The 19838-nt window shown below is 44.6% G+C and overlaps 1 protein-coding gene across 1 annotated transcript in view; it reads right to left on the reverse strand.

Annotated features, from left to right (window-relative positions):
* Positions 1-6092: 6092 nt before the first annotated feature.
* The window catches only part of TIE1 (tyrosine kinase with immunoglobulin like and EGF like domains 1), a 329526-nt gene continuing 315780 nt past the window's right edge, over positions 6093-19838 (reverse strand). Inside the window, exon 23 of the mRNA XM_085602980.1 lies at positions 6093-10122. Coding sequence (XP_085459106.1) covers positions 10051-10122 — 72 coding nt within the window. The 3' untranslated portion in view covers positions 6093-10050. The remainder of the gene's footprint in view (positions 10123-19838) is intronic.

Raw genomic sequence — 19838 nt, forward strand, 5'->3', positions numbered from 1 at the left:
GTACTGTAGTGAAAGAGACGGATGTGCACTTTCAGTACTAGTACAAAGACATGGAAGAATGAGACGGCCGATAGCATATTTTTCAGCTGTTTTGGACCCAGTAGCAAAAGCATTGCCTGGATGTCTAAAAGCAGTAGCAGCCACTTGTGTGAGTCTGGAACAGAGTGAAGGCATTGTGATGGGATATCTTTTAAGGATATATGTGCCACATTCAGTTGAAATCCTTCTGACCAGAACCAAGACCCAATTCATGACACATAGTCGATTAACCAGATATGAGAAGGTGAATCTGGGTGCAGACAATCTCACGATTGTGAGATGCATAAGTGTAAATCCTTCCACTTTTTTGCCTGATGCAGTAAATACAGAGGTCAAAGATGACGTTGATCACAATTCCTTAGATGTACTCGAATTCTGCACAAAGCCCCGCCCTGACATCAGAGATGAACCTCTAAAAGAATCGGATTATGTGATGTTTGTGGATGGATCATGTTTGAGAATGGAAGAAGGAATTTTAAGTGCTGTGTATGCTGTATGTACAGTGGCAGACATAATGGAAGCATCTTGTTTGAGAGAAATACGTTCAGCCCAAGTTGCTGAGCTGATTGCTCTGATTCGAGCTTGTAAACTGGGAAGGAACTTCCAAATCACTGTGATCACGGATAGCCAGTATGGCTTCGGAGTGGTACATGATTTTGGACAGATCTGGTCCCAGAGGGGATTCATGACTTCTTCGGGATCTCCAATTAGGAATGGTGAGTTTGTGAAAATGTTGCTTGAGGCGATACAGCTGCCTAAACAGATTGCAGTAGTGAAGTATGCTGCACACAAGAATGGTGTTGACTACATTACAGAGGGCAATAGATTTGCTGACGAAATAGCTCAATATTGTGCCAGACATACGACCTCAATGAATCCAAGGAGGGAAAAAGGACATGTTTCATGTCCTTTGATGTTTATTAACACAGTTGAAACGTGGGAAGAAGTGAGACAATTACAGGAAGAAGCAAATGATGAGGAAAAATACATATGGATAAAATCAGGCAGTTGAAGAAGAGAGGAAGATGGAGTTTGGGTTTACAGAGATGAAAGACCAATTATGCCTGATAGCATGATCTCTTACATGGCACAGATGTACCATGGACAGGCACATATAAGTAGAGATGCAATGATCAGACTTTTTAAACAGACTTGGTACAACCCAAAATTTAGGGTTATAGCTGAAAGCCTTTGTCAAAGATATCATATGTCAACAGTTAAATCCTGGAAGGAAAACAGTAGTGAGTTTGGGAACAATAGGACGAGAAGGTGGTCCTTTTACCAGAATGAAACTAGATTTCATTGAAATGCCCCCGAGTAAGAGACTGAGGTATGTCTTGGTGGTTATCTATTTGTTTTCTCATTGGGTGGAAGCCTATCCGACCAGAAGGAATGATGGAGTTACTGTCGCAAAACTCCTGCTGAGAGAATTCATTCCTAGATATGGTTTTCCAGTAATGATAGAAACAGATAGAGTAAGTAATTTCCAAATGAAATTATCCAGCTGATATGTAAAGCATTAGACATTCAACAAAAGCTGCATTGTGCCTACAGACCAGAGGCTTCTGGGGTGGTTGAGCAAGTAAATGGCACAATCAAGAATAGGCTAGGAAAAATGTGTCTAGCCACAGGACTCAAATGGCCAGATGCCCTACCTCTTGTGCTCATAAGCATGAGGAGCGTACCAGAAAGAAAACAGGTTTGAGTCCTCATGAAATAATAATGGGACTAGTAATGAGTCAAGCACACGTACCTGTCAACAAACTGATGACTATAACTGATGATCTTATTCTGGACTATTGCAAAGGATTGGCTGATGTAGTGCATTCTGTGTTTCATCAGGTTGGACCGAATGCGATCACTCTTGAGAGAAACCCAGCTCCTGATCTGAGTCCGGGAGATTTGGTTTGCATAAAAGTCCACAGAAGAAGGAATGGCCTGGTTCCTCGCTGGGATAAACCACGTCAGGTGATCTTGGTGACTATCACAGTAGTAAAGTGTGCAGGTGTGATAAATTGGATTCATGCCAGTCATACAATCAAAGTTCCAGATCCTGAAGATCGACCTGTAAGTCGACATCTGGAAATATCAGACGCCAGTTCGACATCTGAGGCAGAACAATCTGAAGTTAGTGAAAACCAAACAGAGGACATTGAAAAGCAAACAGAGGACTTTGAAAGACAGACAATTGATATTTTAACAGGAGAGACAGAACTAATTCACAGTGATGTCGAACAACCAAGCACAAGCTTTGAGGAAATCCCTTCGAAAGTAATTGAAACAACAGAAGAAAATCTAAAATCAGACGAAGAATCAGAGATCATAAAGTTCAAAGTTAAAGAAAGTGAAGGGAGATCTGAAACAGAATCGGAAGAAAGTGAAGAAGAAATAAGACAAAGGAGAGGACCAAGAAAGAGAGCTTGGAAAGTGGAACGAGAAGAAACAGAGACTGGACTAAAAAGGCCAAGAAAAGGAGACAATTGGCCCAACGAATGTAAAAGACTGAGATATAAAATAATAAATTTAAACAAAGACAAGGAAGAACAGGTAAATTAAATAACGAGTCAAAGAAATCAAATAAATTTGAATAAAGGACAATTGCAGAGACCGAAAAGAGTAAAAAGACCTAATTTGAAATACAAATCACCTGAATGGACTTACATAGCACTGCCCGACATCGAAGAAGTGGATAGCAGTCAAGAGAACTCAAACGAAAATTGTAAACAGGAGGGTGAAAGTGAGCTGTGCCCATCCTGAAGAGACCGAAGAAACCAGAATAAAGACAAACTGATGAAATCAAAGAAAATTTTGAAGGACCAAACAGTGCACTATGGGCAGTTGGTTCGAAGGCCATACATATTTTTGAGTGTGGAGAGATACATTTTTCTGTACGTATCTTAGATTATAGTTTTTCATGGCAGAGAATGAAAATAGAAGATCTAGGTGTAGTTTTATGCACAGATTGTATAGGATGTGTTTTTACTGTACAGGTTTACTGATGCTTATCTGGTTAATTTTAGCAATAGTTATTCCACTTAGATTAACTGCAGAGAATACGTCTGGGATGAGCAATAAAACGAATAGTGACAAGGCACATACAACAAAGAATACTGCAACATTGATAGATAATACTGAGCCTCAAAGAGACAGGTCAATAAATGATTTTTCTAAGAATGTTTTTACAAAGCTTTTATATGAATATGTAGAGACAATGGATGTTGGGGATTGTTAAGTCTGCATGCAGTTACCTGCGTCTGTGACAGAGGGTGTAACATATCATCACCTTCCCTTGACGTATGGAATAACTTGCAGTGTGTTAGCTAGTTTATTTTATAAAGCAGGCAAATTAGAATATTACTATACTGATATGGATGATGTTTTTGCTAACATTTCTGTAGTTTCTGAACTAAATAAGGTGAAGCCTGGTAAAGTTTTTGGAGAATTTTTCTTAAAAACAAAGGAATTAACATTAGAAAACGCATTCAGACACAACCTTACTTGTTGATTAAGGAAAGAAGAAAAAGTATTTTTAGAAGTTGTAGAGAATAGAAGAGTTAAGTTTCAAAGAAAACTAACAGGAGAAAAGATGAAAACACCACCTTGGGGTATTGAGGAAGTAAGTTATGATAAGAGTGAAACTAATGTAGCAATAGGGTTAGATTTGCCTCAACAAGGGAAATTGTGTATTTGTAGAAATAACACTATGTATGACAACTATTTTGTGGGTGCTAGTGAATGCCGAGATATATACAGAATTATAGGGAGATGGGGATTCAAAGGAGGAAAAGATCCAGTATTCCCAGGGATCTTTTTAATTTGTGGGAACAAAGCTTATTATAGGTTGCCGGACCATTGGTATGGAACATGTTATCTAGGCCTGGTCTTTCCAAAGACATTTCATGTAGATAGGGGAACTAAAGGAACTCACGAGATAGGTAAACCACTAACACGTAGAGGAAGGGAAAGTTTCTCAGAGATAATAGGTGACATTTTTGGAGCATTGATACCAGCAGTGGGTATATCTTTTAATGCATATAAAATTCGAAAAATTTCAATAATAGTAGATCGTTTATCAATGAATACTGCTGGAGGGTTCTTGATGGTAAATACCGAGATGGTTGCCTTTAGAGCTATGGTGATGCAAAATCGACTTGCCCTTGATATTCTCTTGGCAAAAGAGGGAGGAGTCTGTGGAATGCTGAAGGTACAACATTGTTGCACTTACATTCCAGATAAAAGTCAGAATATACAAAGGTATATAAAGAATATTACTAAATTGCATGAAGCAGTTACCCCACTGGTGCTTGGGAGAAACTTGGTAAGAGTTTTTCCTCAGTAAAGAAATGGTTTGCAGAAATAAGTAGTTAATTAGTTGGGAAATATTAATACCAGTGACAATAGCAAGACTAATGACATTGATGTTGAGATTAGCATGTGTATGTATTAGGAAAAGGAAGAGAGAAAATAAGGTAAAAAGACAATATGAGAAAAATAAACAAAGAGAACGAGAAATGGGGAGATTGAATTAGAAGAATTTAAAGAGAAAATGTACAACAAGTCTAAGAGACAGAATGTGAAGAATACAATTGTTTGAGCTAACACATGAAAAAGGACAAGAAACATGATTTCTGATAAATTGGTAGAGATGGTTTTTGTGGTGATATTAAAATAAATCACCAAAGCGGGGAATGGATGGAGAAGGGGAAATACAAAAAAAAATGTGTACCCCCTTCAAAGTTAATGACCTCATAACTTTAAAAACACTAACTGTTTGAATGCATGAATTAATCAATAAATGCACATTTAATTAGACACTACACGTGGGAAACTAACTGGCATTTGCAAAAATCTAATTTATTTACAAATCTGAAATTATATTAAAATAGGTTTGTATGAATGGATTATTTGCAGAACCGGTTCAGGCAAGGAGGACAATGAGGTGATCATCACCACCCCTCCAATGGACCAATCAGAATGAATGTAGCCCCTAAAAAGGTTTCAATTTTGGGTCTAGCAAGTTAGTGAAAGGGTATAAAAGAGTTGTGCTTACAATGACGTGCGTCACTCATTATTCTACATTGATCTATTCAACACAATACGCTGTCTGTTGAGACGATTTTCCTTCTGATGCTGAAAAGACTTTGACAATTTTGAACTTCGAACTTTGATGGGGAAAAGGAACGAGACTGTCGCGGGATTCTATCCTGGGAGGGAATACGTCCGAGGAGGTTAGAGGGACAGTCAGACAGTTTTGGGAACCTATCCTGTGATCTTCGATTCATGTTCTGGTGAATCATTCTCGTCATCGCCCTAAGGCCAAGGGTAATGAGTATTTTCCGTTTCTATTTCCAATCTTTACTTAAATGCTTATGAAAATAATGTCTAGAATATTTGTCTAATAAAACTTTACTTATTCAATTTATTCAATTAATCTAGATAAAATCTCATGTTAACTCAAACTGAGTCTGTGGTTATTAGAATTAAAGTTATGATCAATAATTGATAAAAGGTTTTAATTGTTATTGAGCTGGACTTAATCGCCATCAACTGATTCCTACTAGTTGGTCCATCAACCTAAATAGCGGAGTACATTGATGTTCAGAACGGACAATTTCAGAATCAAATGTATATAATGTATATAGTTATTATTTAGATAAAAATGTTAACAAGGTACCCAGTATGTCTTGCAGCTCACCTACTTATCACTGATCCAGAAAACTGAGTAAGTGTGTGTTTTGATGTTATGGGCCCCACCGATGAACAAGTTGGGTAAGGGTTTTTCTGGGTTGGTGTCATAAGAAAAGGTTTTTATAATACCCGCGCTGCATCACATGCCACCGATTCCTGGACCCAGGCTACTCTGAAATCTCAGGACAACAGGACATGCGGACCTTTTGGAAAGTGGAAATACTTGGGTGGCCTCTGCCAATTTTTAAGTGGTTGCTACATCCCCTCTTGGACAAGAGTCTTGAAGTAAAAGTCATTAATTTATGCCAAAATAGCAATCTGAAACCCAGGACAGCTTCGTAACAAAGACAATCAAATCAACAGTCTTTGGAAATCAGCATTTGTTTATTTATTGAAATACAATTAATCGCTACATTATCTTGACAGGGACATCTCCCTTTGGCAGTGTTCTGCTACGAAACGAAAGTACGCTAGGCGTCTGGGCCTTCACACCCTCGCTTGCATAACTAGGGGACCACACTCTGCACATCTATGAAGGTTGATGCACAGTCATCATGCACAACTGCTTGGACAGGTCCAAAGAAACAAGAAGCAGTTTGTATCTATGTATGTACATGTCTGGCCGATGGTGGACAGTGCACCTTCCCATAGGATCACGTCTGAACAAATGAGGGTGTGTGACACAGACAAACCTACATGACAATAACTTCTTGAGAGGGAGCTGGACTTCTGCTCTCTGCTGGCGAATATTTACACGAAGGGATTCTCAAACTCACAACCCTCACATTGATTTCATTTTTCATTTGTAATGCGCTCGATGTCTCGGAGGTGTCTTGGCGCTGATTCTGTCTGACAACATCACCAGCCAGCAGGGGTTTAGGTATCAATGGGGTTCATGCAAATATACATGACGGTGCTTGGCGAAGAAAAGGATAGAAAAGAGGAGCAAGTGAAGCCAAACAGGACATATGTTTAAGAAAGAGTCTTCGCCAACCAGGATTGTAACGAGAGCCTCTTGTCCTGGGGACTCAGTGTATCATCTTCCTAGAAGGCATCTGGATATGAATTATGAGTGAAATTGACTGACACAAAGAAGCCACAGCAGGAAGGAGCTTAGGTGAATGTAAAATTGAGAAGGGAATACTACTATTACATTTCTTTGGGACAACTCAAGTCCTACAGATGTGTAAATAGTAATAATGTTATATGACCTTCACAGACCAATGAATGACATTTAACAAACACACACAACAAAGCATTATACTGCTTACAAAAAAATACAAAAACCCTCCGAGCTAACTTCTGAGCTAGCCCCCACCCACATGTCAGGCGCTAAAGGGTCACTTTATATTCTGTCCTTTTTTGCATGATCTGAGGTTCCCGCAACAGTGTCTCCATATTTTCCAAGTTACTGCACACGGTATTCTCTGTGATGGACATGAGTAAGGGAGCAATTGAAGAATTAGCACTACCATAACATGAATGCTACATATGTTTACCTCTTTGAACCCTCTTTCCAGGAACTAAGAAGTGCTTGGCCAAGCATGCTCGCCATCAAAGGGCAACCCTTTGAAAGAATGTAGGGATCAGAAGCTACCCTTCCAGCAGCCATGCTGGTCTCCTCTGAGCAGGTATACAGTGGAAAACCATTGATACCCCCATGCTGCACAGTAGGTGATAACAGGTTAAATCCGGCTATCGAAAGCCTCGTTTTGAAATTATCACTACAAATTGTAATAAACAAATGTTCATCAGTAAGTGAAAAGTCTTGTAACCAGTAAGGCAACATAGATAAGAAAATTCTAATCACATTACCAGTCACCACTCAATGCTCGTAAGAGTCCTGGGTTCAGGTGCTGATCACCACCAATACAGTAATATTCCTTCCTCTCCAGCAAAAATGGCCACTAGGGGTGGCAGTCGTGGGTGGTACTTCAAAAATGACACTTCCAGAGACATGATCTAGAAGTATAAATAAACACTTGTCCCAGATTGATTGATTCATTTGAAGTGATGGATGACTGATTTCTTGTGTACTTGAAAGGTCAATGGATGTCCATGTTTTTTAAATATCTGAGGTTCCCTTAGTGCAGGGACAATTGATAAAACCAGTTTATGAATCTTCTTGAGATGGATAGTTGTGTGTAGGAAGAACCGGCAAATCCTCATGTTCATAAGCCAGGAAGAACATTATACGATTGAAGAATCAAGGGACCTTCGTCTGCCGGAAGAATTGATGGGTCCATGTGTGCTGGAATAATGATTCCATCGTGGTAATTAAAATAGTTAAAAACTCTTACGCTACAGAGGCACTGAAAGTTTCACAAAATCTTGAAATAAGAGTGGGCGGTCATGCAGGTTCTGTGAGAAATCATAGATCTGTACGTGAGAAAGAAATTTATGGTTACTTGTGCGCTGGAAGGACTCAAAGATACCTGTGTGATGAAGAAGCAATGCGTAGGTGCTCTTGTACTGACAATTAATGGAGCCTTTTGTTTCAAAGGTCATTAGGTATTTCAAGGACTGATGGATTCCTTTTGTGTTAGACAGAATTTATGGAGACTCAATGCTAGAAACTGATTTATTCGTGTGCGATGCAAACTTGTTGGATCCTTTTGTGCTGGAAAGACTGATTACATTTTGCATTCTGGATGAATGCTATTGCGATGGGAGATTGGCAGAGGCTTGCATGCTGCGTCTGAATGTTATCACAGGCTTGACAAGTGCTAATAAGCTGAAGAATTGATTGATATATGTATACTGGAAGGGTTAATAGATATTTCAGTGGTGTACACATTATACATATTGTGTAGTAAGAGAAGCTTTGGATTCTTTCGAGAGGAAGAGTTGATCGATGACTGTGTGTTTCAAGCATTGATGGTCTATTTGTGATCTATTTGTGATCGGTGTTTGCAAATAGAAGTATCGATGGATACCTCTGTGTTGAAACAACTATAGTGATGGATCGTCTTGAGGTGATGAGCTGATCGTTGCTTTAATAACGGGGAAACTGATAGATCCTTCTCTGGTTGAAGGATCGATGGATACTTGGGCACTGGTAAGATCTATCGATCCACTTTTGGTGACTAACTGAAAGGTGATTGTCTTGTGCAGAATTGATGGCTGTTTGTGGCTCCATAAAGTCATGGACACTTTTTCAGTAGAGGGATTTGTGGAGGTTTTCTTGAATTCATGGATCCTCTTGAGATGAAGAAACAGATGGATTCCTTCATACTGGATGAACGGATGGATTCACTAGTGGGATGAAAATAACTGTTAGATTTTTGTATTGTGCAGGATTGATGGATGCCGGTGTGTTCTTAGGATAACTTGACACGTCTGGGCTAAAACTGTCAGATTCTCTGGGAAAGAATAATTGAAAGGCGCTTCTGTATTTCAATGACTGCTGGGTACATGTATAATGAAAGATTGATAGATACTTGAGGAATTAATGGACACGTGCATGAAGAATGTTTTCATTCTCCAAAGGCGGATGGATCTTCATGAGATGAAGAATTCATTGATGCGTACGTGCTGCAACTATTGATGGAATCTTGTGTGCTACCAGAGTTGTTGGATCCTCGTGGGATGACAACATGATATTTTGTACTGTGAGGATTGCTGGAAATTTGTTGACAAATTTGTGGCTATCTATTACTGGAAATAGTGAGATCTTTTTGAAAAAGTTGTGAATTCTTGTTTGACAGAAGAAATTAATGACCCTGGCACGATGCAGATTAGACAACTTCTTGTATGTCTGACGGATTGTTGCTTCCACGTGTGCTGCATGATTTTAGTGATTGCTGCATGCTAGTATACGTGACACATTCTTGTGTGCCAGACTCACTTACTGCTACTTTGAGATGGAAGCAGTGAATGTTGCCCTTGCGATAGACAAATTGCAAGATGGAGTTAGACTTAGGATCAAAGGGGTGATCATGTAAATGGATGGACAGTTGCTGTTGCGATGGAGTGATGCCATTTTGTGTTGGTAGAACAGAAAATACTATTATAGTCTTGCTGGGGAAGAGAAAGACCAGCTATCTCTGTAAAGTTCCTGGAGTTGTATACATATTAGCATTGTGCCGAGGTTTATTGTCACCGGGTAGATTTCTTTCCCTGGAGCTCTTGCTTGTTTTCCTGAGTAATGACCAATACCATGAGGTGAACATTATTCTGCCGTAGACAAAGAATAACAAGTTCATATTCACCATATTACTAAAGAGGAATTGGGCAACCTCTTTCCAAATGTGGAATTTCTATACAATGCATGTTCATCGTCCTCTCTCCCAGGGCATGGACTTGGCTCCAACTCGGTCACATTCAGGCTTCTTCCGCTGTGGCATCGATTCCTGCATAGGTGAAGTTCTCAAACAAAGCCATGTTGACGTACGCCTGGAAAGAATATACCAATAGTGAGAATTAGACTGGAGTTTTATCTGTAATGCTGTGGCACACTGGTTGGAAGCAAGGCACTGCCATGCATGTTTCCAGAATCCAGAATAACACATGAGGAATTTTCCTTTTTTAAGCTGGACAATATTAAGTGTAGGTGTCACCGCTGGAAAAGGTTAAGTGCTGGTGTAATGTTATACGACATTAAGTGTAGGATGATAGTAAGACAGCGCTCAGGTACACTGTTCCATCTCCACTTAAAAGGTGTGTAGTACTGTAACATGCAATAGAAATTGTTGTGGGTATAACAAGCAATAACTTCCATACACCAGCTACCCTTCTGGGGTAGTATATGTAAAAGTCTTATTTAAAATAAAATTGGCAACAAATGACACATAACACAAATGAGAGTACTTCCATGCAATTGGAGTTCAGTCCTATCATAAGGGCTTTAATTTACATTTGTCTTGCTATATGTCCATCAACCCATCGCAGATATATCATTAAAATACAGCAACACGGTTTCGCAGTGGTCACACTTAATAAAGACTGTAATTATCATAAAAATATACGCTCCGTTGCTGAACCTTTATAGTTAGCAAAATTAAAGAAGATTCATCTAAATGCACCAATAAATTGTAAGATCAGATACTAACAAATTGATTACTTATTTTCAGTTTGTAGGCATTATTGAGTGAGTGTCGCTCACAACTCACCCTCTTACTAACATAGACAAGTTCTGCAAGATGGTAATATGCAAACAAAAAATCCTACAATGCCAGTGGTCAGAACATCAGATGTTGGATCTAAAGTTACAAGTATGGTGTCTGGTATATGGTGTGCTTATCCCCTCAAGATACTGAGATATTCTTTTGGAATGGCTGGTACTTTGGTGACGATCTACGTAAGTTTACTCTCAGTAACACGTTTCTATTGTAATGCATACTTACTGTAGTCTTATTCAAATAAAACCAACCCAACACCATCATGTGTCCTCAGTTACTTATTGGAAAGGACACAGAAGGGTACATAACATTCAAATTGATTAAATATTGAATTATGCTCAAAGCCATTAATGGCTATAAATTGACATTAATTAATTTGATGCTCTTGGATTATACAGTTTAATAGTGTTTTTATACATATTGTCTGCAACAATACTGTACTATGCACATTGGCAGGTTGTGATGCTCCACCATCTACACAATGATGTGCTGTGGCACTGTTCTACCTGTGCACAGGTAGGGCGATCCTGTAATATCGACACTCGGATGGGCGTGATGCGGAATTTCAATCTCTGCTGCCATATGAGAGGGGGATACTGAACTTTCTGTACATTTCGCAGAGAAGTTTCTTGAAGTAAATGCCCATTAGTGGGATATGATGCTGTGTTTTGTGCACCTGGGTTGGATATTATATAGAACAATATACCCACAGATGGGGTTTAATTATGTACTATCTGGCTTAGATATTGTGTGTGGCACTGTACTGTCTGTCATTGGATGGTGAGTGGATGCCTGCTGTTGTGCACCTGGGTTGGATATTCTATAGAACAATATACATACAGATGGGGTGTAATGATGTACTATCTGAACATAGCTGTTGTGTGGCACTGTACTGTCTGTCATTGGATGGTGAGTGGATGCCTGCTGTTGACTCAGTTATGGAGTATGTTGGTTTGCTACTGTACCATCTGCCCCGAATGGGGTTCCATACAGTACTATTTTCACAGCAGGGGGTGGGATACTGTGCTGGATTCACACTGGGTACTGGATGCCGGTGACGAATGCACTAAAATGTGAGACTACACTTACTACTCTGGGTATAGAATAGCTGCAGACAGACTGGGGAGGGTTCATGTCCTCCCACATACACCAGGATGTGATGTGAAACTGCATGATTTGCACACAAGCTCTGTGTGCTGCTGTACTGTGTCTGCATGGGTAGTGTGTAATACCGTCCCATCTGCAAGGACATCAGGAGGGATGCTGTCCAATCAGATCATGAACTGGATGCAATACTCTACTATTATTAGAAGACGGACTGTGAAACTGAGGTATTTGAAAACAAACCGGATTTGAAACCTTACTATTAGCCCATGGGCAGGATCTGATACTGCCATCTATACAAAATGTCTACGTGTGATACAGTGCTACCATCCCACGGGTGGGGTACAATACTGTGCTCTCTGCAAGCAGGCTCTGAGACCATGCTATTAACTGAATATGATACTGCACTCTGCAAACACACCAGGTGTGATATGGTGCTCTCATCTCATGGATCGGACATGATATTGTATTGTCTCCAAAAAGACTATATATAATACTGTGCAATGTGTCCATGGATGGGATATGATAATATACTCTCTGCAAACCGATCAGGTACCATACTGCGCTATCAGCTCACAGACAAGGGGGGATAGTGTACTCTTTGTAAACAAACCGGGTGTGATACTGTGGTATTATCTCATAGGCAGAAAAAGATACAGTGCTCTCTGCAAAACGCCTGGGTCTGAGACCGGGTGTAATACTGTGCAGTGGGTTCATGTATGGGATATTATACTGTACTCTCGGCAAACAGACCGGGTGTAATACTGTGCAGTGTGTTCGTGTATGGGATATTATACTGTACTCTCGGCAAACAGACCAGGTGAAATACTGTGCAGTGGGTTCATGTATGGGATGTTATACTGTACTCTTGGCAAACAGACGGGGTGTGATACTGTGCAGTCGGCTCAGTTATGATATATTATACCGGATTCTCGGCAAACAGACCAGGTGTAATACTGTGCAGTGGGTTCATGTAAGGGATATTATACTGTACTCTCGGCGAACAGACCGGGTGTAATACTGTGCAGTGGGTTCATGTATGGGATATTATACTGTACTCTTGGCAAACAGACGGGTGTGATACTGAGCAGTCGGCTCATGTATGGGATATTATACCGGACTCTCAGCAAACAGACCGGGTGAAATACTGTGCAGTGGGTTCATGTATGGGATATTATACTGTACTCTCGGCAAACAGACCGGGTGTAATACTGTGCAGTGGGTTCATGTATGGGATATTATACTGTACTCTCGGCAAACAGACCGGGTGTAATACGGTGCAGTGGGTTCATGTATGGGATATTATACTGTACTCTCAGCAAACAGACCGGGTGTAATGCTGTACAGTGGGTTCATGAATGGGATATTATACTGTACTCTTGGCAAACAGACGGAGTGTGATACTGTGCAGTCGGCTCATGTATGGGATATTATACTGTACTCTCGGCAAACAGACCGGATGTAATACTGTGCAGTGGGTTCATGTATGGGATATTATACTGTACTCTCGGCAAACAGACCGGGAATAATACTGTGCAGTGGGTTCGTGTATGGGATATTATACTGTACTCTAGGCAAACAGACCAGGTGAAATACTGTGCAGTGGGTTCATGTATGGGATGTTATATTGTACTCTTGGCAAACAGACGGGGTGTGATACTGTGCAGTCGGCTCAGGTATGATATATTATACCGGATTCTCGGCAAACAGACCAGGTGTAATACTGTGCAGTGGGTTCATGTAAGGGATATTATACTGTACTCTCGGCAAACAGACCGGGTGTAATACTGTGCAGTGGGTTCATGTATGGGATATTATACTGTACTCTTGGCAAACAGACGGGTGTGATACTGAGCAGTCGGCTCATGTATGGAATATTATACCGGACTCTCAGCAAACAGACCGGGTGAAATACTGTGCAGTGGGTTCATGTATGGGATATTATACTGTACTCTCGGCAAACAGACCGGGTGTAATACTGTGCAGTGGGTTCATGTATGGGATATTATACTGTACTCTCGGCAAACAGACCGGGTGTAATACGGTGCAGTGGGTTCATGTATGGGATATTATACTGTACTCTCGGCAAACAGACCGGGTGTAATACTGTACAGTGGGTTCATGTATGGGATATTATACTGTACTCTTGGCAAACAGACGGAGTGTGATACTGTGCAGTCGGCTCATGTATGGGATATTATACTGTACTCTCGGCAAACAGACCGGATGTAATACTGTGCAGTGGGTTCATGTATGCGATATTATACTGTACTCTCGGCAAACAGACCGGGAATAATACTGTGCAGTGGGTTCGTGTATGGGATATTATACTGTACTCTCGGCAAACAGACCAGGTGAAATACTGTGCAGTGGGTTCATGTATGGGATGTTATACTGTACTCTTGGCAAACAGACGGGGTGTGATACTGTGCAGTCGGCTCAGGTATGATATATTATACCGGATTCTCGGCAAACAGACCAGGTGTAATACTGTGCAGTGGGTTCATGTATGAGATATTATACTGTACTCTCGGTAAACAGACCGGGTGTAATACTGTGCAGTTGGTTCATGTATGGGATATTATACTGTACTCTTGGCAAACAGACGGGTGTGATACTGAGCAGTCGGCTCATGTATGGGGTATTATACCGGACTCTCAGCAAACAGACCGGGTGAAATACTGTGCAGTGGGTTCATGTATGGGATATTATACTGTACTTTCGGCAAACAGACCGGGTGTAATACTGTGCAGTGGGTTCATGTATGGGATATTATACTGTACTCTCGGCAAACAGACCGGGTGTAATACGGTGCAGTGGGTTCATGTATGGGATATTATAGTGTACTCTCGGCAAACAGACCGGGTGTATTACTGTACAGTGGGTTCATGTATGGGATATTATACTGTACTCTTGGCAAACAGACGAGGTGTGATACTGTGCAGTCGGCTCATGTATGGGATATTATACTGTACTCTCGGCAAACAGACCGGATGTAATACTGTGCAGTGGGTTCATGTATGGGATATTATACTGTACTCTCGGCAAACAGACCGGGTGTAATACTGTGCAGTGGGTTCATGTATGGGATATTATACTGTACTCTCGGCAAACAGACTGGGTGTAATACTGTGCAGTGGGTTCATGTATGGGATATTACACTGTACTCTCGGCAAACAGACGGGGTGTGATACTGTGCAGTCGGCTCATGTATGGGATATTATACTGCACTCTCGGCAAACAGACAGGGTGTAAAACTGTGGTGTCAGCTCACGTTTGGGATATTATACTGTACTCGGCAAACAGACCAGGTGTAATACTGTGCAGTCGGCTCATGTATGGGATATTATACTGTACTCTCGGCAAACAGACCAGGTGTAATACTGTGCAGTGGGTTCATGTATGGGATATTATACTGTACTCTCGGCAAACAGACGGGGTGTGATGCTGTGCAGTGGGTTCATGTATGGGATATTATACTGTACTCTTGGCAAACAGACGGGGTGTGATACTGCGCAGTCGGCTCATGTATGGGATATTATACTGGACTCTCGGCAAACAGACCAGGTGTAATACTGAGTAATCAGCTCACAGATGGGGTATAATAGTGCACTGTATACAAACAGCAGGGTTACACTACTGTTTCGCCAGCACTTGGACGGGATATTATGCTGTATTCTCGGTAAACAGATCAGGTGTCATGCTATGCTGTCGGCTCATGGATGGGAATTGACACTGAACCCTCAGCAAACAGACCAAGTGTGATACTGTGCAAATGGTTCATGGTCGAGACACAATACTGTACTCTCTACAAAACTATTGGCGTGATACTGTGCTGTTGAACCATGGATGGGATATGATAACGTACTTTCTACAAACAGATATAGTGTGATGTTGGACTATGTGCAGACTGATATGGTGTGATACTGTACTGTGTGCAGACACATAGGTTATGATACTGTTCTGTATCCAGACAGATATGACGTGATACTGTACTATGTGCGGACAGATAGGGTGTGATACTGTACTATGTGCGAACAGATAGGGTGTGATACTGTACCGTGTGCGGACAGATAGGGTGTGATACTATACTTTGTGCGGACAGATAGGATGTGATACTGTACTGTGTGAGGACAGATAGGGTGTGATACTGTATGTTGGACAGGCCTCACAGACGGCTTGCTCTCTCCCCGCTCGACAGGGCCCGAACTCCGGCCCACCTGGCATATCCCCACGACAAGCACCTGTACTCCGTCTCCCGACGGACCCTCTGCCCTCGGACCCCTACTCATCACGGGGTCCAGCCCCACCGGCTTCCCCGGCCGGGTCAAGCCGCCATCTGGGGCCCTGCACCACGCGGCCGCATGGCCTCCCCTCGACCCTAACCCCGGGCCTGGCCGGCCCCGACATCCCGGCACCACCATCCACCCAGGAGGTGAGCGGACCACTTGGCAAGTCAATGGGAGAACGAAGTGTCGAGGGCTCTCCCCCGCCAAGGTGCCGATCCCCCCCAGCTCCCCCAGACACTGGCTCCACCCCCTGCTGGGTGTCTGGACACCTTCATCCCGGACCCTCCGACCTCCAAGTGCGAGGGTCCGGACATCAAGGGGCACCAGCCCTATAACTGAGGCAGCTCCGGAGCAGGAAGGTAGTTGTATCCTGGAGTCGAGAGACACCGAGTGAACTCAACCTGGACGGTCTACTGGCGCTGCCGTAGCCCGCTCTTGTGAACCATCGTCCTGCCTGCTGGCGCTGCCACGGCCTTCTGCAACAGTCATCTTCCGGGGACCTGCTGGCGCTGCCGCGGCCCGTTGTAACGACCATCCTCACCGGGACCTGCTGGCGCTGCCGCGGACCGTATATCTTCCGGGGACCTGCTGGCGCTGCCGCGGCCCGTTGTATCGACCATCCACACCGGGACCTGCTGGCGCTGCCGCGGCCCGTACCCCCTAACCACCAAGCTCGAGGATTGTGAGCTCATCATCATCTCATCCGAACTACCTGATTGGTAAATAGACTGCCCCGCTACCCCCTTCCCTACCTTGCGAGACTCTAATCGAGGGGACCCCTGAGTCCAGACCTCCTTGTACCATTCAACCGTACCTTAAATAAGTGCTTATAAAGAACGCTGAACCTTATCCGTGTGTGATATCTGTCTGGGGGGGGGAAGTTACTTGTCTGTACGATCGCTGGAGACGGCTCTCCCCGGAGACCTCTCCTCCTGACCCCGGCCGACCCTCCCGGTCCGTCTACCTTTTCTAACATTGGTGGCCAGCGGCGCGATCCGAATCAACGCGTAATCGTACAGAGAGTAGCTCACCCCACGACAAAAACACGATGTCGACCAAAGATAGCAGCTCCACCGAGAAGTTCCAAATGGAGAAATTAGAAGAATACAACCACCGCGAACTGAGACAATTTTGCATAGAACTTGGCATTGCTACCACCGGCCTGAGTACCAAGGATGATCTAAAGCGCGCTCTTGAGTCATGGACAGAAACCGGGGTCGCAGGACCCTCCGACCAAAGCAGCGTCACACCAGACCAAAACAGCATCACACCAGAGGGGAACGCCACGGCTCCCGAGGAGCGGGGAACGGGCCTCTCGCAGGAGGAGATACGAGAAAGAGACAGAGTCAGATTACACGAATTAGAGATGGCACGACTCAAGATGGATGGGGAACTCAAGTTAGCTGAACAGAAACTCAACCTCGAGCATATGCGGCTTCGAGAGGAACGGGAAGAAAAGCAGAGACAGAGAGAGCTGGAAGAGAAAAAAATAACGCTCGAGCACGAGCGCCGACTGGCGGAAATAGAACTGCGCAAACAGAATAAGGAACTGGGGGTGCCTGAGCGACCACACACCCCGGGGCCAATTGAGAAAAAAGTTCACATCCCCAAGGATGTGGTCCGCGAGTATGTCCGAGAAGACGACATACAACAGTGGTTTAAAGCCTATGAGATCGCAATGACCTCCCACCGGATCGACCGGAGTGATTGGGGAGCCGGACTTTGGGGGAGATTTATCAACGAGGGTCGCGATGCCCTACTACAGCTCCCCGATCACCAAATGTCGTCCTACGACCACATGAAGGCTGCCCTCCTCACCCGCTACGGCCTCACGCCCGAGATGTACCGCCAGAGGTTCCGAGATTGCACCCGGATCCCAGGTACAACTTGGGTAGAATACGTGAACTATTTCAGCCGGGCCTTCGAGGGTTGGATCAAGGGAAGTCAGGTCACCACCTACGAACAACTCTTCAACCTTATGGTATGGGAGCACCTGTCAAACAACTGTTTCGTCGAGCTCAGGCAGCACCTACTCGACAGTAAGCTAACTGACCCCCGGCAGCTCGCCGCCGAAGCTGACCGATGGGAAAGCACCCGAGTGGGCCGGAGAGGGCCACACGAGCAGAATCGAAGCAACCAAAGCCAGCACCGTCCTCGGGGTGGAGGAGGAGGCCAGGGGCGAGGGAGAGACGCCTTGCCGGCAACCCCCGTGGCCAGCACCCCGCCTCCGGCCGGCCGGAGCAACCCCCCGCTGCGTCCTGGGTTCCGGGCCAACGTCACGTGCCACCGATGCCAGCGAGTCGGCCACTACGCCAATGACCCGAGCTGCCCGCAGAACCAAACACCCAAGCCCCGCCAGGTAGCTGCCGCTGCCCTCGGGGAAGAGCAATCATCGGAGGGACCCGAAGAGTATGAGCCGGCCCAGCAAGGGTGGGAACCGGCCGCCATGGTCCTGGCATGCTTAGGGGGAAGAGACATGGTTCCGCGGGCTCCCCTACCCGCCAACACCAGAAAATACGGTCAGTGGGTGACCATTAATGGACAGAGAGCCGAAGCCTTGCGTGACACCGGCGCCAGCGTGACGGCCGTCCGCTGTCACCTGGTAAAGCCCGAGCAGATCCTGCCGAACATTCTCTGCCCCGTCCGCTCGGCGGATAACTCTGAGAGCATGTGTAAGATGGCCTGCGTCCCGTTTGAATGGGGAGGGGTCTCCGGCCTACTGAAGGTGACGGTCCGGGACGATGCCCCCGTGGACTGCCTCCTGGGGAATGACCTCGAGAGTTCCCCGTGGGCCACCGTCGAGAGAAGAGAGCACTTGGGGATGCTGGGCCTCCCGGACTGGGCCTGCGTAACCACCCGATCCATGGCCGCCCGTGCCGCCCCCCGATCAGAAGAAACCGAATGGCCAGCACCTCCGCCCCCGGTTGCCCCCGTAGAGGACAACGGCGAGTCCGACCTCCCGGACCCGACTACCGAAGAAGACGCGCACCAACAGGACCTTCCGGATCTGGCTCAGTGGCGGCAAGAAGGGGGGCCCACCCAAGAACAGTTCCGCCAGGAACAAAAGACCTGTCCCTCCCTCGAGGGACTCCGCCAACAAGCCAGCACCCAAAACGCCGGGGACACCACCGGAGCCCACTGGGTCTACTGGGATAACGACCTGCTCTACAGCGAGCAAAGAATCGCCGAGCTGGGGGCCGGTCGAGTTCTGGTGGTACCGCTCCGCTTCCGAGACTTTCTGCTCAACCTGGCCCACGATGTCCCCCTGGCTGGACACCTGGGTCAGGACAAAACGTACAGTCGCCTGGTGACCCACTTTTTCTGGCCGAAAATGAGGAATGACGTCCTGAACCACTGCCGATCTTGCCCCACATGCCAAGCCAGCGGGAAGAGTGGTCGGAAGCTGAAAGCCCCTCTGCAACCCTTCCCTGTGGTCACCACCCCGTTCGAGAGGGTGGGGATAGACATTGTGGGACCTCTGGACCCCCGCACGGCGCAAGGACACAGGTTCATCTTGGTACTAGTGGACCATGCCACCCGCTACCCCGAGGCGGTGCCCCTACGGACAGTGACCGCTCCGGTGGTTGGCCGGGCCCTG

The sequence above is a fragment of the Triturus cristatus genome, chromosome 4_2 (genome assembly GCF_964204655.1).
Source record: "Triturus cristatus chromosome 4_2, aTriCri1.1, whole genome shotgun sequence".
Taxonomy (NCBI): domain Eukaryota; kingdom Metazoa; phylum Chordata; class Amphibia; order Caudata; family Salamandridae; genus Triturus; species Triturus cristatus.